We start from the raw sequence: 27784 nt of genomic DNA, 5'->3' as shown, positions 1-27784 counted from the left end.
GTTTCCGAAGCTGGCGTGAAACGGCAGGCGGGTCTACGTTGTTACTGTAGCCTCCTCATCCGGGGGAGGGGGGGCCCGCCGCCGCAGCGCAGCCTGTGGGGCAGTGAGGTCAGCAAAGCCTGAACGCGACTTCAGCCGGAACGTCTTCTCGGACTTTACCTTTGAACACTGTTGCTGTTTGCGTTTTTAAGTGGCCTTGGCAAAGCCGCGGTGTGACATTCTGTTGAGCAGAGTGGAAAAAACTCGGCAGGCCCATCTGTAGGAAGATGTAGACAGGAAGTGTACTGCTTTATTGGCTTAAAAGCTTTGTCGGTTTTTTTTTTTAACAGGTTAGAATTAAGCTAGGGAAATGTTACATTTTAACACTGAAGAGACAGACATTAGAGGGTCCCAGTGCCTTCGTGGAGTGCCGGGTGAAGCAGACCAGACTGCAGGGACTGGGGCGGTGCATTCTGGGGTCCGAGGCCGGGAGCTCCGAGGAGCTCACGAGGAGGATTCAAGGACTCCCAGGCGCCAGGCCCTGAGCTTTATCACTTCGGCTTTGATTCCAAAGAAGCAAACGGCAAGGAACGGGGTTGTCAGAGAAAATCCAGGAGGGCGGTGCTGCTCCCCGGGCCTTGCTGGGAGGCAGCAGATGCAGGCCAAGGTGAGGGTTAGGTGAACTCGGGTGCAGGCTCGGGCCTGGGCACGCAGGACACCAGGAGGCACCCCCACACGCCCTGCGTCAGGAAGTGGCGTGGGTGGGGAGGGTGTCAGTGGGCGGGGCTGTCCCCAGGGCTGGGGGACAGCCAGAGTCAGGTGAGGTGGGCAGACCGGGAGCCGCTGGCCCTCCTCGGCAGACACGCCATGTCTCCGGAGTGACGCCGGCCCCAGAGGCCTGCTCCTTGCATCCTGTGCACGCCGCCCCTCCCCCGGGGGTCTGCGCGCCTGTTCTGAGTTACTGGTGGGGGGCCCGAGCTGCAGAGGGACGGCCGGGAAGGAGCCCACCCCGGACCCACGGGACCCCCACGTCAGCACGCCCCCCGCCCTTTATAAGACGGCACTGCCTGGAATTATCCTTAGCCGAGGGCTCTGAGCTCCCACCTGGTGCGCGTCAACACCAAGCGCCAAGGAGTGTCTGTTACCGGCCATGAGCTGTTATATGCAGGAGGAGACCCACCCCCGAAAAAGAACGTGCTCACCTGGAGAGAGAGGGAAGGGCCCCGTGGAGCCGCCCACCCCCAGCCTGCTGCTCCCTGCCGCCCCAGACCCCCGCCCTCCTGCAGGGCGCCCTCTGCTGGCTGGCTGGCGCATCCAGCCCCTCGGGACTGGTCTCTCTCCTGCGGAAATGGATTTTCTCTCCTTTACGGGTCTCCAAAGACCCTCCCTTCTCTGCCTGGCACCTGCTGTTCTCTCGTTTGCCCGCTTCTGAACCCTGCATCGCAGGTGAAGTCCCGTGCGATGGGACCCGGGTTTCCTCACCGTCAGGTGTCCCCTTGCCCCCACTCTGCCAATGGTGGGTCCCGCCGGTGCTGCCCAGAAAAGACTGGGGCTTTAGTAAGTTTGGACCCCCAAACTTTAGGTCAGTTTCCTCTCCTGGGAGGTGAATGGGCCAAGGCCGGCCCCTGCCCCCAGGAGGGGGCATAGTTGAAACTCTCATTGCTTGATGGGTGGGGGCGTAGCCCGGGTTGAGGGACAAGGGTACGAGTTTCTGCTAAGTTGTTCTTGTGACCCTTAGGGAGTGAGTGGCCTCTGGCTGGGCAGGACAAGGCGGGGGGGCGATGGGGGCTGGGGGCACTCTACACAGGGCAGGAGTGGAGGGTGTGGGGGGGATGGTGGGCCGGGAAGGCTGCCTCGCCTTGTCTCACCCTTCCGGCCGCCACAGCTGGACAGGGCGCCCGCCCAGCTTGGACACAGCTGTTGTCCCCGGCCCCTCTGCTTACGTGCTGTGCTCTAGTGTCTGTCTCTTAAAGACACCCCTGTGTAACCCGGGGCCCCTGCAGCCCCGCTCGGCCCCTGGGGCAGGTGCCGCAGTCAGGAAGAAACCCGGGGTGCCAGGCACAGGGACCGCTTGGAGAGGCTGAGACCCCAGACTCTCCCTTCCCCATGTCCGGCGTCAGGGTGACCGGAGGTGCCAGCCCCCAGAACCCACAGACTTGCAGTAAACCTCTGGCGCTCCTGTGGGGTGGCTTGAGGTGGGCGGGGCTAAAGGTGGGCCCAGGCAGCAGGCAGAATGGACCTGTCCAGGGACAGGGAGGGCCCTGCCTCCCTCTGGCCCTCTCCCACTGCTTCCCACAAGGAGGGGGAGGCCCAGCGGGCGGCAGCAGCAGGCCCTGCCGGGAGCCAGGGAGACTGACAGAGTGCCAGGTGACACGGGACCAGTGTGCCCCGGCCGACCTGGCTTGGCGTTTCCCAGCCTCCTCGGGGCGTGCCCTTCGCTTGGAACCCTCGGTGTTGGTGACCGGAAAGCAGGCCTGGCTTTGCTGGACAGCCCTGTGCCCCGGGGGCTGGGGGCAGGTCCTCAGGGCCCGGTGGAGCCTCGGGGGCCTCAGCAGTCGAGCCCTGAAGCCGCCGGCTCCGATGTCCCCGGGCCAGGGACCGGCAGGCCCTATTTTGAGCCACAGTGTTCCCGGGGGAGGTTATCAGGTGTCATATTTTCGGAGAATTAAAGGCGCCCAGGGCTTCGCTCTCAGCCCAGCAAACGTCCCCCCCCCACACCCAGGGCCCCCGGGCCTCCGGCTCCGCCTGTGCTTCTGTCATCGCCGCCCCCCCCCGAAGTTTCTGCCGAGGCCGCCTTTGATTGCAGAGCACGCCAACCTGCACGTGGTGCCATTTCTGTGTGTTCTAGGCGGCGAATGTCAAGTTCACTGCCAGGGGCAGCGGACGCAGGCTGTAGCTGTTCTTACATTCCACACGCCCGAGTTTGCTTGCAGTTAGGTCCCCACGTGCAGGGAGGCCGTGAGAACCCGGGCTCAGAACTCAGAGGTTCGCCAGGAGACCTCCGGTGCCGGGAGGGGGGCACAGGGACCGCCCTTCCCGGAGGCAGAGGCCGTGTGTGGCTCAGTGAGGCGGGGCTGGGAGGGAGCGCTGCCGGGGCGCTTTCCCGGCAGGTTCCCAGGGCCCTGTTCTGATCCAGTTACTGGCCGCGCCGCGAGCGGGCTCGTCAGATTTCCCGCTTTTCAGCGCTTCACAAAAGGGGCAGAGCCAGACCCGGCTTATCGGCCGGCGGCGGGTGCATTTCAGAGCCCGGGCATCCTATCTCCCCTCGAGCCCCGCGGTTTTTATCCCAGGGTCCCCGCTTGGGTTCCTGGTTTTCACACGTTGCTAGAGGGAACTCGATCCGGCCCTGCCCCAGGGTCCCACCGGAGGGGAGCGGCCCGCCCCGGTGTGCGGCTCCGTGAAAGCCAGGCGCTGCTGCCCCTGGGTTTGGCACCCCGTCTGCCTGCGACGGGAGGTTTATTGACATTTCTTGCTCCCTGCCTGCTCCGTCAGGGGGACCCCGGAGGGACACTGGGGGTCCCCCGAGGGGCTTTAGAGCTAAAGCCTGTGCCAGTGAGGCCGAACGTCTCCTTGGGTGCGACAGCGAACCCCGAAGGTTTTCTGTCAGTGCAAACAGTCCCGCGTCTGCTGCTCCCCCAAGTGGGTTCAACCAGAAGGGATCCCGTTTCACTGAACATCTGTGGGCGTGCACTCTGGGGTGCACGCAAGAGCGGCTCGGCCTCTGCGTTTATTTTCTCTTCTTCCTCCTGGAGCAGGCGACAGCCACCGTTTCCATAGTGATGCGTGGTGTCATTCACTCCCGGTCCACTCTGTGACTATTTATAATTCGGCGGGCGTCCCTGGTAGTTCCGTGGGAAATGGCCACTGATGGCCCAAGCCGGGGAGAGGGGGCTGCCATGCACCCTCTCCGTGGGCAGGAGCGCGGCTGCCCCAGGCAGGTCAGCTCTGTTGGGGGTCGGGGACGACCCCTCTCCAGCTATGAGGGCTCCTCCTCCTGGGTGCTGCCCAGCCTGGAGGCTCCCTGAGACGTGGCCAGCTGCCCGGCACCCTCCTCAGACCCCTGCTTTGCCCTCCCGCCCGCCCACCCTTACGTGGTTTAGAAAGCCCGCGACTTTGAACGCGGGAACCGGGGTGACTTGTGCTTCCGCGTGCTGGGCCCGCGGCGGCGGGGGCATGGCGGCGGGCAGCAGCGAGTGCGGCCTGAGCCTGCATCGGGTGGCACCTTCATTAATAAGTCACGAGGCGGCCCCGTCCAAGGCCTCCCGGGCTTGTTCTCACAGCGCGGCTCCCGCCCCGACACCTCGGGACGGCGGCTTTCCTTTCCTGGGGACTGGCTACAGGGCCCCCCCCCCCCCACCCAGAGAGCCCCCACTGTCCAGGAGCGGTGGAGAGGGCGCCGGCTGGGCATGTGTGCCAACACAGCCAGGTGGTGGGGGAACCGGTGAGTTTGCCCCGCCGACCCGCTCCGTGAGAATGCTCCCGGCCCAGGCAGCGCTGCGGCCTCTTTGGGGGGAGGGGGGGGAGCCCTCCTGTCCCACTGCTCAAGGCCTGCGTCCTGTTCTCTCTGATACTCGAGGGCCGCTCTGCGTGGCCTCCCCGCGGAGAGGAGGGTGTGCGGGGAGGGACGTGCCCACACCCCCTGGCCCCGGGCCCCGGGCGCCGGGTAATGGCTGTGGGAGCCAGCGCCCGCCCGGTGCTCCCCTCTGAACACGAGCCGATGTGCTCGCTGAGATACCGACGTTCCCATGCGCCCGGCCGCGTCTAGAGTTTGGCGAGCCTACGGGGAGCTTTTGTTATTGTGTCTCCGAGAATCCTATCGGGAACGTGAGTCTTTTTGTGCCGCGTTTCTAAAAGCCCCCCCAACCCCGGGTCAGAACTGAAACTCTGTGATGAGTGAGTGTGATTTCCTGGTCGGGTTTGAGTGCATGTGCTGCACGTTGGAGCTTTTCTCGGGCGTCTTGGTGAGCGAGCTTCCACTCTGGCCTCCCAGAGACAGGAGGCCGCTTGTGTTTGTTCCTGATTAACCCCAGAGGGCAAACCCCCTCGTTACAGCGAAAGTAACTGTAGCGGCCGGCCGCTGGGCAGCGAGCGCCGGCCAGGAGCCAGACCTGCACCCGAGACTTCCCTGCTCATCCCACTGAACCCTCGAGCTAACCCCACCCTGGTGAGCCCAGAGACCTCTCTGGCTTACAGGTCTCGGGGTGTCGGCCGAGTAAAGCCGTCTGCTGGAGCGGGGCTTGCGTCTCTCTGACCCAGAGCGCGTCTCCGGGGCTGGCAGGCCCTTCGCAGCCCTGAAACAGTGTGCAAAGGCGGTGTGTCTAGGTTTGCCCTTGAAGGTGGTGTTTCCGCGGGGACAGCCGTCCCCCTGCTTGGTCGGGGCAGTGTGGTGCCGTGTTTGCAGCCGGGGCTCCCTCACGCTGGAATGTGGCCTCTAACGGGACAGTTCCCTGGGTCCCCTTCTTAGCCCCCGTGTGTGTGGGTCTCAGGTTGAGGTTTCTCTTGGTTTAAGTTTTGTTTTTCAGGGCAGAGGCGATGGGAAAGCATGAGGGACCTCGGCTTGTTTCTCCCCGATTAGAAGGAAGGAATTCCTGTCTTGGCAGGAACCTGGCCCTGGTGTTGGGAGGGAGATGCTGAGCTCGGAGGGAAGGTGGGACGGCCACTCTCCCCAGGGCCCCTGATGGTGCCCGGCAGTGCGCGGAAGTCACCAGCCGGCCGAGGTCCTGGGTGCCTCCTGCCTGGAGGGGTCCCGGGGGCTGTGGGAAAGCTCCAGCAGGGGGTGGAGGTGGAGGGGCTCCGACTCTACTCAGAAACACGGCAGGTTCACCCAGACCGCGTCACCACAGAGGGCTCGCGTCGGAGACTCGGGGCCACCGAATCCACCAGGGGCAGGGGTGCCGCTGCTCTGGCCTCTCCAGCCCTGCGAACCTCCGCCCGTCACCCCACCCGCAGCACGGGAGGCCCCGCTGCCCCGTGGGGACTGACCGTGCATGAAGGCCCGGGCCGCAGGCTCAGAAGTGTCCCCGAGCCAAGAGCTACGAGCCCAGTGGCGGGACCTGGGACGGGGAGCAGGGGACCCGGGGGGGGGGGGGTCAGAGCTGTCCCCTCAGCTGTGCCCTGCTGTCCTCGGGGCTGGGCCTGCCTGTCTGCACGTTTCCCTTCTCCGAGGTGCTCACTCGGGCGGGGGCGACCTGGTCCACGGATCCCAGTGGGGGCGCCCCCCGCACTGGCTCCAGCAGGGCTGCGGGCTGCTCTGGGCCCCCGCTCTGGGCTGGGGGTGGGGGTGGGCTGGAGGCCAGCCGGCTGCCGGTCAGAAAGCCCCTGATGGAGGACCCGTGAATGTGAAGTGGGCGGGGCCCTGGGAAGGGCACGAGGGGCCACTGCACCAGGCGGGGCCCTGGTCCTGGGGTGTGCGGGCGGAGAAGGGGGGCGGGGCGGTCCAGAGGGGAGGGAAGAGCGTTTCCAGCAGGGGGAGCGGCCTGTGCGAAGGCTGCCCCGGGGGGGGGGGGGGGGGCTTGCCAGTCAAGGCGCACATGGAGGGGCCGGTGGGTGGACACGGCCAGGGGGTGGGAGTCGCTGAGCTCGGGGCCTCAGGCCCCACACAGCGTCGTGTGCTGTCCCGTCCCAGTGCCAGCGCACAGGGACGGGCTGCGGGGCTGAAGCAGCGACACGGCCACCTGGCGAAGTCCATTCTGAGTGACACTGTGGGGGCGGGGCCGGCCAGCAGAAACGGGGTGCAGGCGGGGAAGGAGCCTGTTGGAAATCAGGGGGCTGCCAGGGGGCCCCGGTTTTCCTGAACCCCCACAGTGCATGCCGCGCGCCAGCTCCCTGCCGGGCAGCCAGCGAGTAAATGGGCGGAAGTCATGTAGGTGTGTCCCTCGGGGGAGCTGTGGCAGCCCAGCCCAGCCCCCGACACCAGTGCCCACGGAGCTGGGCCGTGGGGAGCAGTGTGAGGGGCAGCAGGAGCCCACAGGGAGGCCCTTGGGCTGAGCGGGAGGGGGCAGGTGTGTGGGCTTCCCGTCCCGTCTGCAGGCCTTGTCCCCTCCCCGGGCTCCTGTGCCCGGCGGGCTGCTGCCCCTGGGCGGCAGCGGGGTTCTCTGCGGCCACCCGGGGCGGTGGGGGGGGCAGGCACGGAGTCAGCCCGTCAGGGGCCTCTGACTCGGGAGCAGGTCCCCGCAGCCTGTGTCCCCAAGCGAGTTCCCAGACCCAGCGGGCAGCACCGGGCTCCGACGTGGGACCCGGCCGGCTCGGCCCGGGGGTCTGGACAGCAAACACGGGGTGGTTTAAGCTCAAGCCCCTTGGAACCCCAATGGGTGGCCTCCGAGATGCCAGAGATGTGTCCCCAGACAGCCTTTGTTCTGTAAGTGGTTTCTGCGGACACGCCCAGCTGTCCAAGCTGGAGGGAGCCGAGGGAGGGCGAGCCCAGTGCGTGGGGACTCTCGGCCCCTCCGTGCGGGGCTGTGAGACCCTCCCCAGCACAGGCCCCTGCCGCCCGCCGGGGTGCCTGCCCCCATGCCCTCAGAGCCAGGTCGCAGAGGCACCCCAAGCACCTCGCCGGCCAGACCTTCCAAAAGCAGCCTGTGGAGGTGTTCAGGGTCGCAGGAGACCTCTTAATGTTTCGCTTTGTTTTGTTGTTTTTTCCAAAAGAGCCAGAACCTCATTCCGTTGGTGCTCAGTGTCTGAGGGCTTTTGCACAAGGCGCACACACGTGTACCCACACCGCACACTGTGCTGGGAAACGGAGAGCCCTGCAGGGTGGGGCTGCCGGCCCCCCGAGGGGAGCAGCTCTGCAGGTGCCCCAGGACACAGGCCTCAGTGGGGTGAGGGTCGAGGGCGCCTGTGGAGTGAAGGGATCCCCGTGGGCCTCGGAGGGGCAGACGGGGCTGTGTCGGACGGGGCCCATTTGGGCAGATGGTACTGCTGAGGGCTCCTCAGTGCTGATGACGGGCGTGGGGGAGCGTGATGGGCCGTCTCTCGGGAGCTCTGGGGGCGGGGGTCACGGCTCATTGGGAATGGAACCCTCACACCCCGCCCCACAGCCCACGCCCCAGCCCCTGTGCTGGCTGAGCGAGAGAGGGCGTCAGTAGCCTCTCCCTTCTCGACTCTGCTGTGGAGGGAGTTGGAGCCGCCGTGTGACTCCCCGGCCGTACACGCAGTCCCCGCCGGGAAACCCTCACTTCCCGGACACAGTCAGCAAGCCCGTCTTCCCTGACACACATCGGGGAGGGGGCGCTGGCGGCAAGGGGGCTGCTCGGGACGGGCCTGTAGCCGAGACCCTTGCCGGGTTCACCCGGCCTCCACTACCACCTCCTCCTCTCCGTGCCAACGTCCCGGGTGTGGGGTGTGGGGACAGCTCCTCCTCCTCCTCACAGACGCCGGAGCACAGGGCAGCTAATGGCTCTGGCTCTGGAACCGAACCGTCTGGGTTAGCCCTGGCACCCTGAAACCCCGGAGAGGGGTGCCCAGACTCCTTACCCCTCAGACAGGGATGGGGCCAGAGCCTGCTCAGGGCAGTTGTGAGGGGCGGGTGGGTGCATCATTCATGTTCCACCCTCGGGCCAGGGCGACACAGGCTGGCTGCCCTGTTTCTGCTCCTACAGATGGACAGAAAGAAAGGATGGGATGGGTGAGAACGAAGCATAAAAATTATACCAATGGGCCCTGGCTGGTGTGGCTCAGTGGATTGAGCTCGGGCTGCAAACCAAAGGGTCACCGGTTCAATTCCCAGTCGGGGCACATGCCTGGGTTGTGGACCAGATCCCCAGTGGGGGCCACCTGAGAGGCAACCACACATTGATGTTTCTCTCTCTCTTTCTCCCTCCTTTCCCCTCTCTCTAAAAATAAAGTCTTTAAAAATAAAACACACCAGTTTCCTAAAAACAATTAAAAAAATTATACAAGTGATGATGCAGGTGTAAGGCTTGTAACCAGGAGGAAAGCAGAATGGATGGCTGCCCGTTTGTGGTAGGGGAGGCTGTGACCCCGGAGTCCCTCCTCAGTCTGGCGTCCACCACGTGACACGAACCACGGTAGTTTGTGGCCTTCTCTGAGCCCCACTTGCTGTGCTTCCCCGTTTGTGCATGACCTCGCTCGCCTGACGAGTAATGCGTGTGCCAGCGCTGTCAGAGAGACCGGGAGAGGCCGAGACGCGAGAAGAGTGAAACAAGCGTCCTATGACCCGCCACCCAGGGATCCTTGTTGTCAGTTCTTCGCTGTACCTCTCTAGACGGTGTTGTGGGGCATGGCTACAATGTCTACCTTGCTTGGAAACAGAGTTTTCCTAAACAGAGGATAGTTTGAAGCTTGTTTTCTAGCAAACCCGTGTGGAGTGTGCTGGCCCGTGAAATCCTTTCCTCTGAAAGCCTGTGACATTGTTTCCCAGCGCCACGACCTCTGGGGAGTGTCTCGCACGGACTTGCGGTTGCACCGTTTGCTCTCAGGAAGAATGTTCTGAGCGCCCGTGAACCTGGCACCGCGCGCACCTGGGGGGTTGGGTACTCCTGCAGGACACACTTCCAGGAGTGGGGCGCCGTGCCTGACACTGCCCGCCCGGGTGCCACCGAGCAGCGGGCGCTGCAGGAGGGGTGAATCCCGTAGGGGCCGGGCTCGCCCTCCGCGGGCGGGCCTAGCAGAGCGGGCAGGCGGCAGGGGAGGGAGCTGGGCATGTGCCCCGCTTCTCATCCCGGCTCCCGCACCCCTGCCCTGGAAGACGGGTCTCTCAGACACTCATTTTCTCAGCGGCAGGTCTGCTGAGGACGGAGTGAGGCCACCTTGCCGGGGTCATTGTCACCGTGGGTCCCGATGTCTAGGAAGTGCGAGCTGTTATCATAAAACACCGTGGCCCGTATGAAATAGGTTCTTATACATAAATAGGTGTGCATATGTGCACGTATGACATACACACATACAAACACACGCATGTAGGTAGGCCGAGTTAACAGAGAGCAAAACACCTGCACAAAGTAAGGGCGGGCCCTCCCTGAGCATCGGGAGGAGACAGGAAGTTCTCAAACTGACCACCAGAGGGCGGCTCATGGTCAGGGGCCGGGGTCTCCGGCCAGGGGGCCTGAGACTCAGGGCCTGGCCACACTCGCCGCCCAGCGGGCCGGCCGCCCGGCCAGGCCAGCCACAGTGCTGGGGGCTTTACGACCCACAGAGTTTCCAGTTTTGCGTTTGATGCTTGTCCAAACGTATCGTCATTACAGTGTTTGGTCAGATGTGCACCGCTGCTGCTGTTGCTACTGGGAGCTTTATAATTAAAAAAAACAAGTGCCCGTGGACCGGTTTTAGAAGGCCTCTCCCAGGGTGGGGCGACGGCGCCCACCCAGGAGTGGGACTCGGGCCCCCACTCAGGGCCGCCAAGGGGCGCTCCCCACGGCGGGCCGTTCCTTCCCGAGTCGGAGACGTGGCTTCATTCCAGCCCCCGCCCTCATTCCAGGAGGAAGATGAAGGCCCGTGCGCCCCCGCCCCCCGGGAAGCCGGCCACCCCGACGGCGCAGAGGGGACAGAGCCCCCATCGCAGCGCGTCCCCCGCCCGCCCCCAGAACCTGCTGCACCTGCAGGAGAGCCTGCGCGACAGGGCGCTGGACCTGACCGTGGTGCTGCCCAGCGGGCTGGAGAAGAGGAGCGTGGTCAGCGGGAGGTAAGGGCGTGGCCGCGGGGTCGGCCTGGGGGCCCCCCCCCCGACCTCCTCACAAGCTCCCCTCAGTCCAGCACCCAGACAGCAGCACGGCACACTTCCCCAAGAGGCGCGCTGGGCTCACACAGGGGGCGCGGGCCATGTCCCAGGCCAGGCAGGCACCCAGCCACCTGCCTGCGCTGGCACCCCTGGCACTGAGGTTGCGCCACCAGGGGCACCTCCTGAATGAACCGCCCAAGTGTCCACTCACGGGCTGACCCACTGAGGGTGCGCACACTGGCAACCCACCCTCTGAAGTCAAGTTCAGACTGGGAAATAAAGTCTTGGCCTGGCCGGTGTGGCTCAGTGGATTAAGTGCTGGCTTGTGAACCAAAGGGTTGCCAGTTTGGTTCCCAGTCAGGGCACTTGCCTGGGTTTCGGGCCAGGTCTCCAGTAGGGGGCGCATGAGAGGCAACCACACATTGATATTTCTCTCCCTGTCTTTCTCCCTCCCTTACCATCTCTCTAGAAATCAATAAATTAAATACCTTTAAAAAATAGATTCTATTTAAAAAATCTGACCCACGGATTTTAAACGTAAGGGAATTGATCTCCAGACTTGTGGGTTCCACCCGTCTGAGGATGGGGACCACTTCCATTCTTAGACCTAGCCCGCTCGGGCCAGGAGCCTGGGCTCCGGGTCGAGGGCTCCTCCTCCCCCCGCAGGGGCACAGCCTCCCCCTGTCCACGTGCCGCGGGCTTCATCCCCAGAGGAGCTCCTGTCCGTGGGCTCGCCACGCACCGCACTTTACCGTGGTCGTGTTGCTGATCGATTCTGTGTAGCTGCTACGGTCGTTACTGCTGGCTTCACTGTAAAAACCCTTCACGAAGTCACGGGAAACGGAAACGTGAATGTCGTCGATGCAGCGCTTACTGCGGTGGGCACGACGGAGCGGTCAGCTACGGAGACTTCCCCCAGGACCGCCTGCTCGCGCCTGCTGAGGCCGGAGCAGCCCTTCTGGGGAGCGAGGAGCGAGAGCAGCTAGAGCAAACACTTGCATTTAAGGAGCAGCCTGTTCGGGCGCTCTAAAACTGGATGGTGGGAGAGCGGGGGGGCATTCAGGACCTGGGTATTTTATTCTCGTGAATACACTGAACACGGTGAGGCACCAGTTTTATTTTTAAGTATCAGTTTTCAGGGTCTACCTAAACCTTATTAATGAAAATTTATATTTAAATTTAAGCTTTCTAATGAAAATTCCAGGTGCTCGTTTAATGGGTAAAGGGGTCCATACGTTTTTTAAATTATCCACGGGCCCTATGAACAGACGCTGGAGAAGCAGCCCTCCCCCCCACCCCCCAGGCCGGGGTGTCTGCCGGGGCTGGAGCTACGAGGTTGGGACCCCAGCACCTCCCACATGGGCCCCACCCACCTGCCAGTGAGTCCACAGGCTGCTCCTCTGGGCACCTCCTGAGGCCCTTGTCCCGGGGGAGGCCCTGGTGCCGAAGCGAGGGCTGCATGGGACCCACAGGGTGGTGCCAGAGGCCCCCCCGGCGGGGACGGCGTCGTGTCAGCAGACTTTGTGACTTCAGTAGAAGTGCCGTCCCCTGGACAGGGACGAGGCCCTCGGCCGTCCCCACTGCGTGGAAACCGGACGTGGCCTCTCCGGTGTCCCTGTCCCTTCCGTGGGGTCCCTGACAGCCCGCTCACCGTCCCCTGGTCCCGAGGGCCCCCGCAGTTGGGGAGCAGTGTGTACTCACACTCCGCTCTGTCCAGCTCTCCCCTAGGGTTTCAGGAAGAGCCGCGTGAGAAAAAAAAAAGACCAGTTTGCTTCTTTTTCACACCACTGACTCACACGAAAACATGTTGAAGTCTCTTTGTATCTGGGAAGTAATACTTTTTTTAAAGAAAAAAGTAGAAAAATTTTACTCACTTTTTAAGTCTAAAAATAGAGACCACACAAATGATGACAATTAATTTCAAGTCTACATTCTGGGCACTTAGAAGATGCCTGGGGAACGGAGGTAAAGAAGTAGGAAAAGACAAGATAGGAATAAATAAATAAATTTATTTAGCAAACTCTGGCATCAAATGGATAGGCTGGCACTGTCCTAAGAAAGGCATACTTTCTTTAGGGAAGAAAGAAAAAGAAAAGAAAAGAAAAGAAAGAAAGCTGTAATCTTCTTCAAGTTAAAACTTTCAGGGTCTTTTTTCAGATTTTATTTATTTATTTTTGGAGAGGGGTGGCAAGGAGGAAGAAAGCGAGAGAAGCATCAGTGTGTGGCTGCCTCTTGCACGCCCCCTACTGGGGATCTGGCCCACAACCCCGACATGTGCCCTGACTGGGAGTTGAACTAGGGACCCTTTGGTTCTCAGGCCAGCACTCAATCCACTGAGCCACACCAGCCAGGGCAAAACGTTTCTGGTTTTAAGGCATGCAAAGAACTGAAAACCTAACACCTCACGCCCCCGGGTACAGCAGGTCCCCACAGTACATCTTGTTCAGCTGTCCTTTTGTTAGAACGTTGATGAGATGCTGTAGGCGGAACTTCCTCTTGCGTGTATCAGTTAGCCTTTGGCAAAACGGGTTTCGTTGTATGCGGTGTTCCCTGGAAGTCGCAGAACCCACCGATGGGACTGCGGGAGGACTCCCTGCACCGTCGCCGTGGTCACTGACCCGACAAGATGCCGGCCAGCTCATGGCTACGGAGGGAGCCGGAACACTGGCTCCTTTCCCAGCTCCGTGGTCTGGGCCTGGCACCAGCTCCGAGAACGCCAGGGTGTGGCGGCACCCTCGCGCCCAAGGAATCCCTGCACAGCCGCTGTCTCCTGGGAAGCTTGCCCACCCACCCGCCGGCCCGCCGTTCTCTGCCGGCCTGGGGGGAGGGTGCAGACCCCGCTGACCACGCCCCGCCTCCCCTTGCAGCCACGCCATGATGGACCTCCTGGTGGAGCTGTGCCTGCAGAACCACCTGAACCCATCCCACCACGCCCTCGAGATCTGGGCTCCGGACTCCCAGCAGCCGTTGAGCTTCAAGCCAAACACGTTGGTGGGGACCCTGAATGTGCACACCGTGTTCCTGAAGGAGAAGGTGCCTGAAGAGAAGGCGAAGCCCGGCCCGCCCAAGATGCCCGAGGTGAGTGGCACGGGGACCACCGCAGCCCAGGTGCACGCAGACTCCTGCGGTGGGTGCAGGTGCCGACGGGGAGCCCCTGCTATCTCCCCGACACCTGCAGACGGCTGGGGGGGGGCGGGACTTCTCCGTGCCAGGCAGGTCGGGCACTGAACTGGGTTTATTTGAGAGGACGGAAGTTTCTGGAATTTTAGGACGTCCGTTGCCGGGACGTTGTTCCTTTGGACGCGTCGGAAGAAGACGTGGTCTAGACCGCGGGCAGCCATCCCGGCTCCCAGCACAGGCGGACTCGGTCTACGGTTCCGCACTTGCCAGGTGGCAGCCACGTGTCACAGGCGGCTACTGAGCCGGTGCAGCTAGTGTGACCAAAAAACTGAACTTGCAGTTTATTTCAAGGCCAGTAGCCACAGTGGCCACCCTACTGGACCAGGCCTAGAGGGTCCAGTTCGGGTCTGGGGGTCTTCCTGCCCCAGGGAGCAGGCCGGATGCAGATGTGAACATTTTCCTGGAGATTGGGGATGGGGCAGAGATTTTCTTTTGAAAAATCAATGTGAGAAATACTCATTACAACTGGAGAATATCTCATCATATACATAGATTTATTTAAGGCTTTTAATCATCAATCAACATTAATCCCAGCTGCTTACTGTGCTTTTTAGTAAGCATTTGCTATGGTTCTTTAGGTCCAATTTAGGAATGCTATTTCATTCATTCACATTCTTAGAATATGTACAAAATGTTCCTGCTTTTAAAAACGGCAACTTAGCCCACAGTCCACGTGCTGGGAATTCTGGGTCCGGGCAGTTAACACATTTTAACTGACGCCGTCTGCCCTCAGTGTGGGAGTTTCCCCAAATTCTTCCAGGAAAGTCTGTGTTCTCAGCAGAGATACCTCGGTGACACCCTGTGGCTTCCCTTCCCTTCCCACCCCCAGGTGCAAACTCCGTGGGCGGGTGAGCCCAGGGCAGTGCCTGGTGCCCGTTCCACAAACACGGACCAGACTGTGAGCCCCGCGTCCCTTCCTCAGATCCGCCGACCCCCCCCACCCCCCGCACTGAGGCTGGTCCGGGGTCTGAGGTCGGCCTCGGCGCCGCCGTAAACCCCGGTCTCCACATCTGCCCTGCAGGCCCTTGGCACCCGGGGGCGGCCAGGAAAGGCAGGGGTGGGGCCGGCCACCTGCAGCCTTGCCAGGTTCGGTGTTTCCGATGGGCCACGCTGCACACACTTAGACCAGCTCTCGGAAAAGTGGCTGCTTTTCCTTCTGAGTATCACAGAGCTGATGTTCAGAAGCACTAAAATGCTGTGCTAGCTTCAAATATGTCTGCGTGTATAAACAGGTGTGTGCACAGACGTACAACTCAGGCTCTGTAGGTAATGGGTATTTATGCACTTACGTGGATATTTTGATTTCTTTTGAGAAGGATTGCTGTTAGTTTCTCTTTTTAAGTATTTTTTTTAAGATTGTATTTATTTTTAGAGAGAGAAGGGAGGGAGAAAGAGAGAGAGAGGGAGAGAAACATCAATGTGCGGTTGCTGGGGGTCACGGCCTGCAACCCAGGCATGTGCCCTGACTGGGAATCGAACCTGCGATGCTTTGGTTCGCAGCCCACACTCAATCCATTGAGCTACGCCAGCCAGGGCGATATTCTGATTTCTTTTTTTTTTTTTTTTAAGATTTTATTTATTTATTTTTAGGGAGGGAAGGGAGGGAGAGAGAGAACGAGAGAGAGAGAGAGAGAGGAAGAGAGAGAGAGAGAAACATCAATGTGCGGTTGCTGGGGGTTATGGCCTGCAACCCAGGAATGTACCCTGGCTGGGAATCGAACCTGGGACACTTTGGTTCCCAGCCCGCACTCAATCCACTGAGCTACGCCAGCCAGGATATTCTGATTTCTTAAACAAGACTCTGAGGTCTTGTTTGCTGAGGGTTTTTCTTTACACTGAATTATACTCGCAATACTTCCGAACGCATTTGCTTTACGAAATGCACAGAGGTGCCTTGCGTTCGAGTGTAGTCGGAATTCTTAGGAGACCCTGTGTGTGTTAGATTTGAAACGGGGCCCCTCTCCGATGCCCACTTCCCCATGTCCTTAGGGGTCTGTCCCTCAGTGAGGGAGACTCTGAGGTAGGTTGACTGTTTGGGCGTTTCCTGGCCGCTGTCCTGTCTGCCGTTTCCCCATGACCCGCTGAGTGGGAGGGAGAAAGGTTCAGTCCACAGGAAACCTTGCCCGACCCAGTCCCGGGGGGAGGGCGGAGGGCGGGGCCCTCGGGAGGACACGCCCACAGCGTTCTCCCGCCCGCTGTGTTCCTGCAGAAGTCCGTGCGCCTGGTCGTGAACTACCTGCGGACGCAGAAGGCCGTGGTGCGCGTGAGCCCCGAGGTGCCGCTGCTCAGCATCCTCCCCGTCATCTGCGCCAAGTGCGACGTGCGCCCGGAGCACGTGGTGCTGCTCAGGGACAACGTGGCCGGGGAGGAGCTGGAGCTCTCCAAGTCCCTGAGCGAGCTGGGCATCAAGGAGCTCTACGCCTGGGACAACAAGAGAGGTGGGTGCCGCCCTGATGCGCGGAGGTTGAGGGTTCGATCCCCCGGCAGGGCACATGCAGGAATCAACCAGTGAGTGCATCAGTAGGTGGAACAACAAAATGAAGGTTCTCTCTGTCTCTCCCAAACCGATAAAAAATTGTTCTCATAAGGAGAGAGAGGGGAGCCCCTGCCCCTGAGAACACCCAGGGAGCACACCAGGTCTGCCTCCCCTCAGCTCAACGCCCTGCACACCAGGCAGGCAGGTACATGAACTTTCGGGCGACTCAGATTTTGTCCAGACCGGGGCTAAAGTGGGCAGGAGACAGGCCGAACTCGCTGTCATGCCCTGGTTGCGATTCTGCCTCTGGGCCTCCATCCTGAGCACGCCCCTCCCCCCCATCCCCTGGGCGCTTCTGTGGGATGGGGTTGGGGAGGGACGGGAGACCAGCTGGAGCCTCCCCTCTAGGGAGCCCCCCAGGACCCGCCCGGGCACCGCATCCTCCTGCGCTTCCTCTCCAGCACCCTCTGGCTGCCCCTGCGTCTCAGACAGCGCCCCTAACCGAAGCCAGTGACGAAAACACGTCCAGCCGATCCCTAAAACTGCCCATGAGGGACCACTCAGTCCCTCCAGACGACTCAGGTGCCTGGTCCCCATTGGGGCTGGAGACACCTTAGTCCTCGTGAGAACACGCCGCGTGGCCGGAGGTCACAGCTAGAGCCACGGGGAGCGTGGCAGCCGGCGAGGCCAGGGCCGGCACACGGACGGATGTGCTGTGTGAGAACAGGAGTCTCTGGCCGACTCAGACGGCCGACTCTCCCAGCAGCGGTCAGGACGTGCCCCCCCCCCCCACACACAGTTTAATGTTGTTTGACCTTGGGGTTGTCACAGGGAGCCTCACGGAAGGGTCTAGTTTAACCAGCCGCCCTGGGCATCCTTGCTGGTCGCCTTTTTATTTATTCCACACACACGGAGCAGGTTGGGCTTTAAACATACAGATATATTCAAGTTTCTTGAGTTTTCCTACAGCTTTTTTTGAAATTCTTGTGATCAAATCATTGCTTTCTAATTACAAAACTTATTGGGAAGTCCGCGATCATAGCGGAACCACGCCCTGCCCCCACACCTGCCCCTGGAGGTTCGGGAACGCGGAGGGCATTTGACATTCGAGAACGGGTCTCCGGTCCGTTGAGTGCCAGATGCTTGGGCTATTTGTTCCTTCGTAAGGAGCGTCCTGACACGGGAGAGCACGGCATCTTCACACGCAGACACGACTGTCCTCAGTGTGCGCCACGCGGGCCTGGAAATGGCGCGTCTGCCCGGTTTCGCCTGCCCGGTTTAAACCGGTTTCTGGGAGACTTTGGGAATAGCCCTCACTCGGCCAGAGGGAGGACAGAAACACCGTCCCGCCTTGGAGCGCTGGAGAGAGAGCCTCACACAAACACGTATTTCGGCTGTGTCACAATCACAGACATATCTTGAAAGGTAGACGCAGAACCTATTGCCGGGGAGCCGTCATAGAAAACCGGCCTCTCCACTCAGGGGTGCTGCCCAGCGAGCCCCTGGTGTCCGGAGCTGGGGGGCTGAGCGTCCCTCTGGGAAATCTCCCCCAAGCCGGGGCCCCGCGGTGACCCCCATGCCGGGAGGACGCCTGGAGCAAACACCTGGCTGCTCAGATTTGCCACCACTTCCGAGTGAGGGAAATGGTGGTGCCCACGCCCCCGAGTCCCCCTCTCCGCTGCCTTGGGCACCTCCCTCCTGGGGTCCCAGCAGCCTCCCCAGAGAGTAGGGGTAACACCTGGCATGGTGGGGGGCGGGGTTCCAGCCCAGGGGGCCACGCCCCTTTCCTCTGGGCCAGACCACGCCCTGTGCGTGCTGGCTGTGAAACGTTTGATGACCATCCCTGACGAAGGCCTCCCCGTGTCCAGAGGACAAGGAAGTGTCTGAGCAGAAAAGAGAATGTTCCAGAGGCCGTCCCCCAGGAGCCCCCTCCTTTGCCCCTCCGGCTCTGTCCCCTCCCCCCAGCCAGCAGCTGCGAGAAGGGTCCCTGCGCAGTGGTTTCCTCTGCCGGAACCCTGGCCCCCGCGTCCTGCAGAGGCAGAGGACTCTGCTGCCCCCTGCTGCTGCGGTGGCGCTCAGCAGCCAGCGGCGGCCAGCGCTGCGACAGCCCCCAGGCCAGGAACCCGGGCCTGCTCTGCACTTGGCCTCCTCCTATGGGGGACCGACAGCCCCCGCCAAGGCTGCTGGAGGGCCCAGCCCGGCCAGGGTCAGCAGGAGGTCCCTGCCCGCCCTCACTCTCTCCCCGCCTGCCTTTTCCAGCTCTCCTGAGCAAGACTCAGTCGGAGCCTTCCCTGAGCTGCCGAGGTAGGGTGAGCCCGCACTGCCCCCGCCGGGCCGCGGCCTGCATGGCTAGGGGCCAGGGCCATGGACGCACGGGGACTGTGGGCGGCGGGGGTGCCAGTGTGGCAGCTCTGGGGAGGCTTGCTGGTGCACCTGAGGCTGTGGTTTGGGTTCTCAGCTCTCTGGTTGGCTGAGAAAAGGATGTCCTTTGAGGGAGGATTTGCTGTGTCCTGCTGGCTGGTGACACAGGAGGCTGCTGTGTGGGAAATGGCCCGTGTGAAGGACCCAGGGCAGAGCCCAGGCCACCTGTGTGGAAGAGGCCGCATTTCTTCTTACCTGGGCTTACCTGTGCTCACCTGTGCTCACCTGGACTTACCTGTGCTCACCTGTACTCATCTGTACTCATCTGTGCTCACCTGTGCTCACCTGGACTTACCTGTGCTCACCTGTACTCATCTGTGCTCACCTGTACTCATCTGTGCTTACCTGTACCTATCTGTGCTCACCTGTGCTTACCTGTACTCACTTGCACTCACCTGTGCTCACCTGTGCTCACCTGTGCTTGCCTGTGCTTGCCTGTCTTTGGGATTCATCCTGCCTGCTGCAGAATTTAAGCCAGCGTGGTTTGTAACATTTAGCCTTTGCTGTCCTAGATAAGTATGCAAATGATGAGTCTGGATTTTGCATTTATTATGATACCTATTTCTAATAAATTGTATATATGTACACAGATACATAGATATTTGCACACACATGCATAAGCACACACACACATATGCATTCATATTTTAATGAAATTTTTGGTGTGCGCACACACACACACAGGAAGGTCATAAAAATCCCAATGAGGTTTTTATATTTTACAAAACTTTCTGTTCTTGTGAAAGTGTTGAGCACTAGGTGTTTTTTTTTTAATTTTTTAAAATATTTTATTTATTTATTTTTAGAGAGGGGAGGGAGGGAGAAAGAGAGAGAGAGAGAGAGAGAAAGAAACATCAATGTGCGGTTGCTGGGGGTCATGGCCTGCAACCCAGGCATGTGCCCTGACTGGGAATTGAACCTGCGACACTTTGGTTTGCAGCCCGCGCTCAATCCACTGAGCTACACCAGCCAGGGCTCACTAGGTGTCGTTTCTAGAAAAAGAGACCAATGCAGGACACTCGGCGTTGGCCGGGCACCAGTGTGGGATGTGGCATGTGGCAGCGGTGCCATCCTGGAGAGCGGTGGCCGGCCACTGTCGCTGTTCCAGGGGAGATGCCAGGGACTCGATCTGGTGGCCATTGTCTGACCCCTGTGTCATTTTATGGGTGGTGTCCTAGCCCGAGTGCCAGGAGCGTGCTCTCCTGTGCTCACCTGTCGGGCACCGCAGGGTCACGCATCCACCCCACCCGTGTCCCACACGGCCAGTCGGTGTGGACAGAGGCCAGGCACACCCGCGCATACCCACGCTCGCTGTGGCTGACGCCCAGCCATGCCCTGCAGTGCAGCGCGCTCTCCTTTCACCTTCCCAGCCCTGTGCCCTCGGGGGCTTCGATGTGACTCACCGTGAGATCCGCGTGCACACGTGGGTACACGTGGGTGCCCGCCCGCTGGTGTGGACGTCTGTGATGTGAGGCTGCGGACGGCTCAGCCCGACCCAGCGCCCCGGCGCTCGAGACTGAACCCGAGCCTTTGCTGCGCGCGGAGTGATCTCGTGACCGGGCGGGCGCGCCCCGGGCTGCGTGGTGGGCGGCGGCGTCAGTGCGCACGCCGTGTCACAGGCACACCGACCTCGCGTCCCTCTCCGACTGGACCAGCGAGTCCTGGCCGGCGCCCAGGACGGGGACTGGCGTTTCCGTGGCAGACTTTGGCCCTCCCCGCCCCAATGCCTGACCCCCCTCGGCCTGGCGGCCCGCAGCGGGCAGCGGTGTGGGGGTGTCCTGTGTCGGTCCCTCGGGGACACCTACATTTCCTCCTCCCGCCATGTCCTTGTGGCTCAGGAGAGAAAACGGGGTGAATTGGTGGCACAAGCCTGGGCTGGCCCCCAGTGTGTCCGTAAACCAGCGCGTGATGCTGGTCCGCCGCGAGTGGCCCTGGGGTGCGGGCAGGTTCGGATGCCCCCCCGCCCCCACCCCCCGTCTGCAGGCGAGAAGGCTGAGGCCCAGGCTGCCCGGGCGGCCCTCACTGCGGTGCCTGCCCCCTCCACGCCCCCGGCCCTCAGCGCTCCCTGTGCCCCCTGACACATCCCTGAGGGTGCGCTCGTTGGATGCCCGGAGCTGGGCCCAGCCCCGAAGTTTCTGACTCCGGGACCAGGTGCGGCGGGCCCAGTTCCTGGGCTGCGGACGCTGCCGGCCCCTCCCCGTCCCGGGAACCACAGGCCTCAGCTGTGGGCCACCTGTCTGACAGGGCTGCAGGTCCCCGTCGGCGGCACAGGGGTACCCGGTGTGAGGTCCTGCTGGCCTCCAGCGCAGGGGACGTACCGGGGACACTGTGACAGCTGCCTGGGGGGCCAGGTGGGGGCCGGGGATATCCGGGACCACTCTGGAACGCAAGTGGCAGCCTAACCCCTGTGCTGTGCCCCTGCGGCCAATACAGAAGAGTGCTGAATGCCAGCTGCGCTTGAAAAATGAAAAATTAATAGTGAACAACCCCCAATAATACAATAGTGAAACCGTGACTAAAAAATAGAATCCTGATGAAGAAGGAGGTTGAGCATTTAGAGCTCAAGAATTAAAAACAAACAAACAAACAAAAACCCACAGAAGAGGAAACGCGCCCCCTAGAGGCTGTCATTAGGAAGGGAAACAGGCTGGCCAGGCTGACGGGGGAATCTGGACACCTGACCGCACCCTGAGAAGTACCGCCCCTGAGCCCACTGTAGAGATTTCATAAATGGGAACTGGGGGCTTTGGGGGGCTTCCACATGCTTTCAAGAAACAGCGGTGGTTTTACTCTCTAGTAAGAACTAAAAGTGTGAGGGTAGAGGACATATTTTTTGAGACTTTAACCGGAAGGGCTTATCTCTCGCGCTGAAACATAACTTGGTGCTCTCTGCCCCCAGAACCCTTCAGGAAAGCGTCCCTTGGCAACGACGAGACAGATAAGGAGAAGAAAAAGTTCCTCGGATTCTTCAAAGTCAGTAAAAGGAGCCACAGCAACAAGGTAGTGGTCACTGCGTGACCATGCTCTCGGGGGTGTTTGCACTCTAGCCCCCGGGAGGTCGGGGTTCCTTTGGGCAAAGGGGGGGTCGTCGGTGTGCACTGCGGTGACGGAGCCTCCTTCCGCGTGCGGACCCCGAAGCCCTTCCCAGGGCGAAGGGTGTGGCTCACCAGCGGCCCCTGGGCCTTGTGCCCAGGGCTGGGGCTCAGGGAAGCTGCCCCCGCGCAGGAGTGGGAGGGGGCGGAGGGTGGGGGCTGGGTAGCGCGTCACAGCCCGGATCCCTGCCGATGACGAACCCAAGTGTCAGAGACGGCCCGCAACGCCAGCCTGCCTGTGCTCACGCCACGTGAGACTGCGTGCTGGAGGCGGGCCCCGGACTCCCTGTGCTCCTGGAGGGGGGACCCTGGGAGACGCCGCGATGGCGGAGCCTGTCCGTGGTTACAGGGACTTCCCTCCTCCTTCGGTCCGTCTTGGACTGGCTCGGAGAGTCTCCCTTTCGCAGGCGCCTCATCTTCCCCTGGGTCTTTCCCTCACGTTAGTGTCGTGTCCGTTCTCTGGACATCGTCCGTCCGTTCATGTCCTTACTGGCTTGTTGGTGGCGGCTGCTGGGGGATTCAGGTCTTCGTTCCTCGTCTCTCTCCATTTCCATCGTTCGAGATGCCATGCTCAGTGCACTCTCAGTCCATCTCTGCGGACACCTGGGGGGAGCGGTCGGTCGCCCCCTATCACAGGGGAAGGGGCCCGGAGTCCCCACCCCGCCCTGAGCCAACCCCTACTCTGTCGGGGCCCTCACTTACCCCTCCCCCACGCTGCAGGTTCCGGGACAAGCCCCGTCTCCCTCGGGAGGGTCTGGAGTAAACGGTTATTGTAATGATTTCTGAAACCCTGCGGTGCCCGACAGCGTACACACGTGTCGGAGCACAGAACACGGAGAGCATCCGGGCATATAAGCTGCAGGAGCCTTCACTGTCTCTCCTGAAAGGAAATAAGTGTGTGTGTGTGTGTGTGTGTGTGTGTGAAGTCTCAGCAGAGACTATACTGAGAGGGGTTGTACTTTGGTCGGAGTAGGTGACAGCAGGTACCCTTTCTTGTTTAAAACTTGTTTAAAACTGTGGTGCTTTTTAAAACACGGTAAATGGGTGTCATTTTGACATTTGTTCTGCTGGCCCAGTGGTTCCCAGAGCACCTCAGGCCCCTGAAGACAGAGCCTTCCCGGGTCACGTCCGCAAAGACGCTCACTGGGAGGTCCGGTGGGGCCCCGGAGCCGGTTTTCCCGCGGAACCAGGCAACTCTGGGCTCCCGGTGCGCACACCTGGTCGGTTATGCCTGTGTGCACCCGTGCAACGCTCAGCGAGATGCTGAACTGAGTGCAAAACTCGCCAGCGCTGCAGCCCTAGCCAACCGAGTGAGCTCCCTCTGTCACTCGGGTGCACCGCTGCCCCACGCCACCTGTTTTCTGAGCTAAGGGAAAGGAACCTCAGCGCCTTGAGTTGGGGGGTTCAGAGCTCTGGGCTCCGGCCAGCGAGCCTTTGAGGGCGGCTTCCAGGGCCACAAGCGAAGGACGTGGCCGTGGACTAAAAGTACGTAGGCCGCGCGGCCACACAGGCAGTGCGCCTGAACGTTTGCTGAGGGAGAGGCGGTGGTTTGTATCCACTCTCACCTGGAGGTGACGTGTGCTGTGCCCCTCTTCCAGGCGGAGCCCCCCGGGCTGGCGGGAGCCGACAGCGACGAGGACACCTCGCGGCCGGCGCCGGGCCGGGGCTCGAACGTGAGTACCGCGCCGAGGGGTGCCCCTTGCGAGCAGTCAGAGCTGTGCAATGCCTTGCACGGCCTCCCACAGAGTGGAAGGGTGGGTTACTTTGACCGTATTAGGGGCCTTGGGGCGTCTGTTTTGTTCTGAGCCCAGAGAAGCAGAAGCTGCATTTGGCTTCACGTTTTGCGGCCGGTGCCGCCTTTGGCAGACGTGAGGTGGTATCCTGGTTTCTACCCTCCCCCCACCCGGCAGCCTGACCGACCTCACTTAGGCTCGCCCGGCCCAGTGCTGTCTGTGACCCGGCCCGGCCTCGGCTCTGGAGACACCCCGCCAGGCCCGGGTCCGCCCGCCCCCTCGCTCCGCAGTCACCCCCCCCCCCCGAGAGGCGCTGTCATCACACCGCCTGGGCCCCCACCCCTCCACGCTGGCATACGGAAAGGCCCTTCCTAATTTTAGATTCTTGAAAGAACATCACTGATAGCCTCTTACAGATATCGACCTTTACAACGTATCTGACGAACGTTTGGTTCTCGCCATCGCTTCTGCATGTGGCAAAGACCGGCCCGCCTAGAACGTGAGGAGGCTTCATGGCTGTTCTTCCTCTGGGTTTCCCACCTGCACGCCAGCCGCCGGGGAACCCCCCCCCCCCACTCGGGATAGCCTCATGCCTGGAACTTTTTTATCAACACGTGAAATGATAAAAAAAAAAATGAAATGGGGTACAAAATGTAAATGTCTCTCTCGATTACAGTTTTAATTTCTGTGATCGTATAAAGCAAATTCCGTAATTGTAGCGGCCCCAGCCCCAAGCGGACGCTGAGGAGCCGGAAAGTGCGTTGAGCCAGTGCTGCCACCAGAGGGCAGTATCTTCACGGGCACCGGGAGTCCCGGCCACTCCACCGTCCCCGCCTGGAGAGCCTACTAAAATTCGTTGTTGTTCTTAATAACAAAAAAGTGTCCTGAGAGCTGAGCCGCATGTTTGTGCTGCAGAGCTGATTTTTATTACAAACCAGTACTGACGAGGCTTTTTAAAAGTGGAGCGTGGACCTTCCTCAAGTGCCTCACGCCCAAGCTCATACCGTCAGTGGGAGGCGGGAGGCCCTCAGAGCAGGTGCTGGCTGCCGGTCGGAGCCCCTGGCCGCGCCGGCCTGCACAGAGCTGGGCTCCTCCCTCGGGCAGCCCCTGCCCTGCACAGGCTGCTCCGGGCGCAGGGCTGCTGGTCTTCACAGCTGAGCATCTCCCGGGAACTGGGGACAGGGCGGGTCTGTTTCCTCCGGGGCAGCGCCCCGTGGAGCGGCCTGCCCTCTGCCTGGGGACTCCTTGCTCCTCTTCTCCAGCGTCGGGAACAGTAGGGGGGCCCCTCGGCCCCCAAAGCCCTTTCCCACTGGGGGGGGGGATTCCTTATGCAACAGACGTCTAAGGTGTCGGGGAATCGAAACCAAACTGTGGGAAGGAACTCGGAGCCCAAACTGTGGTTCAGAGACATGAAGTTTGGGTGCTTTGCACACCTGCTTGCCCAGCGAACGTAGTTTTGAGAGTCTCCATGTCACACACTCTGTCATGCGATTCTGGAAACTGTCAAAGAGGGTTTTATTTTTAAAGCTTCAGCGAGGTGTTTTTTTCCCAAAGCGCTCAATTCTTAGAGTAAGAATGTCACTTAGGTGCGTAGGTGTGTAGGTAGGTAGGTTGGTGAGTAAGTAGGTAGGAAGGTAGGTGGGAAGGTAGGAAGGTAGGTACATAGGTAAGTAGGTAGGTAGGTAGGCAGATAAGTAGGTTTGTAGGTCCATAAGTAGGTAGGTTCATAGGTACATAGGTAGGTAGGTAGGAAGGGAGGTGGGAAGGTAGGTAGGTAGGTAAATAGGTAGGAAGGTAGATACAAAGGTAGGTACGTAGATAGGAAGGTAGGAAAGTAGGTACATAGGTAAGTAGGTAGGTAGGTTCGTAGGTCCATAAGTAGGTAGGTTCGTAGGTACATAGGTAGGAAGGTAGGTAGGAAGGTAGGTAGGTAGGAAGGTGGGTGGGTAGGTGGGAAGGTAGGAAGGTAGGTAGGTAGGTAGGTTCATAGGTCCATAAGTAGGTAGGTTCATAGGTACATAGGTAGGTAGGTAGGTGGGTAGGAAGGTAGGTGGGTGGGTAGACAGCAGAGGAGGGGGCAGTGACAAGCCACACTGGGGCCCACTGTCATGGAGGCTCTGCTGTGGGAGACGCAGGTGTGGGGGGCGCTGTGGATACAGAGGGGTGGGCCACGCCCCGACTTCAGGAGAGAGGCATGGCGAGCCCCTGGTGAGCGCCACTCCGACCCCAGGGGCCTGGGCCTCTGCGTCTTGTGAGAATGCAGATGCAGGGCCCTGGGGCAGGGCCCGGACTGCACTTCTGGGGAGACCCCAGGTGAGGCCGCGGGAGCCACGGCGGGCGCACCGCTGTAGCCTGGAGACCGATAGACCCAGAGACGCCCTTGGCGCAGGGGGGCAGCGGCCTGGGCAGGACGGCGAGGAGGGTCCGGGCTGGGCAGGCTCAGCGGGGTCCCCACCTGCGATCAGCCCTGGGGGTGGCCGGACGTGCCTGGGACGGGGGGCACCTCCAGCAGCAGGGACATCCCAGCCACGCAGGGTTTTCTTGACCATCGTCCGTGGTGTGTGCATGTGTGTGTGGGTGTGCACGTGTGTGCCTGGGTGTTGGGGCAGTTGTTAGTGACTGGAAACGTGTGCCACACGTCCAGAAGGCCACAAACAACTCACTGGTTCCCCACCTTTCTTGCGGTCACCTCCATCCGGGGTGACACGGGCCAGGGCTCCCTGTGCACCTCATGGCCAGAGACGTGCCCCCCCCAACCCAGCTGGGGGTGTCTGCTGCCCCGGGTGACAGCGCACGGATCTGTAATTACACCCTGGGAGCCACTCTTCCAAATGATGGCCTTTGACAAAGCCCCACGCGGGGACGCGGCCGGCGGCCGGCTGACCCCCGGGGAGCCTGGCGTCTCCCTGGGGAGGAGACGCCGAGAGCGGTTCTGGGCCGGGCGGCCCGAGAGCTCTGCCCCCCGCTGCGGGCCGAGGGGCTGTGATGCGGCTGGGCGAGAGCTGCTGTGAGGAGGGCGTTCCCGGGGGATGAGAGAGGAAGGAAAACCAGGATCAGGGAAAAGGTAAAGGGACGATAGTCTCACCTCCGTGGCTCAAGAACGTGTTTATGTGATGTGACGTGTGTCTGTCAGTATGTTGGTTGAACTACAGGAACATGTCTTTCCTGGCATGTCCTCCGTGGGCTGTCCGTGGTCTTGGTCTTCTCTCAGCAAAATGGATTTCTGTCTTCCGTTGTCCGCACGGCGTTCGAGGCTCCTAGTGGGGAATCGGGCAAACCGTGGAAGCAGGGGACGGGGGAGCTCACTCCCTTGGGAAGGCCAGGATGCGCGGAGAAAGACCACGAGTCTCCCTTGCATCTGGCTTGTCCTGACACGCCCTCCCGGTGTGGCCTGAGCCCCATGTGTGGGCGCGCGGAGACGGGCCGACGGGACTGTTGGCACTGCCGACGCCGACGACCCAGGCCTGCGTCCGCGTGTCATTCTGGCGGGACCCGGCGCAGAGGCGAAGCCGCTCACGCCCTGCGACGTAACGTCCCGTTAGGGCCAACCCCCGCCGCGGAGCCCCTCAGGCACGAGCCTCCCCGGGTCCCGGCTCCCGAGCACCCTCCGCGTGAGGGACGGGTCGAACTCTGCAGCAGCTGACCCCGAAATGCGCGGGCAGGTGCAGCCTTCTCATGGCCACCGAGGAGGGCCGCTGATTCGTGCTCCCCAAACACCGCGCACTTGGCCCCTCGGGCGGGCGTGCATCCTTCTCGCCCTCTCCTTCCAGTCCCCGGAGCCGGTGCAGCTGGGCCAACCCCCCCCCCCCACCTCCAGGGCCAGAGCCCCTGCATTCTGTCGTCACTGTTGTCCGTGTCACCACTGTTACACCCCCACGCCCGCACCCCACGCGCCATGCACGCAGAGTGGGGGGGAGGGGGGTGCCCGTGAGCCCGTCGCCCGAATCAGACCCCTGCGAGGTGACCTCCAGTTCCCTGTGTCAGTGAGACCCTGTGTCCCGTGCCAGAGACGCGGAGTCAGGCCACATGCGGGGAGGAAAGGAAGTTGTCGGTGCGGAGGCGGGCAGCCCAGGGGTGGGCCCAGCACCCCCTGCCCCACCCCCCGCCCCCGGGAGCAGAGATGCCGAGTAAAACCTCATGGCAGCGGAGGTGGGGGGGGAGCATTTCAGAACAGAGGCGAGGCCCCACAGTTCGGACGGCAGTCCAAGTGGGTGACTGCGGGTCAGGG

At 61.4% G+C, this 27784-nt stretch overlaps 1 protein-coding gene across 3 annotated transcripts in view; it reads left to right on the top strand.

Moving 5' to 3' along the window:
- Positions 1-27784, top strand: part of COBL (cordon-bleu WH2 repeat protein) — a 113551-nt gene that overhangs the window by 30841 nt on the left and 54926 nt on the right. For all 3 annotated transcript variants that reach the window (XM_036010385.1, XM_036010384.1, XM_036010386.1), the window contains exons 2-6: positions 10415-10618; positions 13522-13732; positions 16044-16272; positions 21631-21731; positions 23422-23496. In XM_036010385.1, the coding sequence (XP_035866278.1) occupies positions 10415-10618; positions 13522-13732; positions 16044-16272; positions 21631-21731; positions 23422-23496 (820 nt within the window). The remainder of the gene's footprint in view (positions 1-10414; positions 10619-13521; positions 13733-16043; positions 16273-21630; positions 21732-23421; positions 23497-27784) is intronic.

This window comes from Phyllostomus discolor, chromosome 10, assembly GCF_004126475.2.
Source record: "Phyllostomus discolor isolate MPI-MPIP mPhyDis1 chromosome 10, mPhyDis1.pri.v3, whole genome shotgun sequence".
NCBI classification, from domain to species: Eukaryota; Metazoa; Chordata; class Mammalia; order Chiroptera; family Phyllostomidae; genus Phyllostomus; species Phyllostomus discolor.
This window is presented reverse-complemented; position numbering and strand designations above follow the sequence as displayed.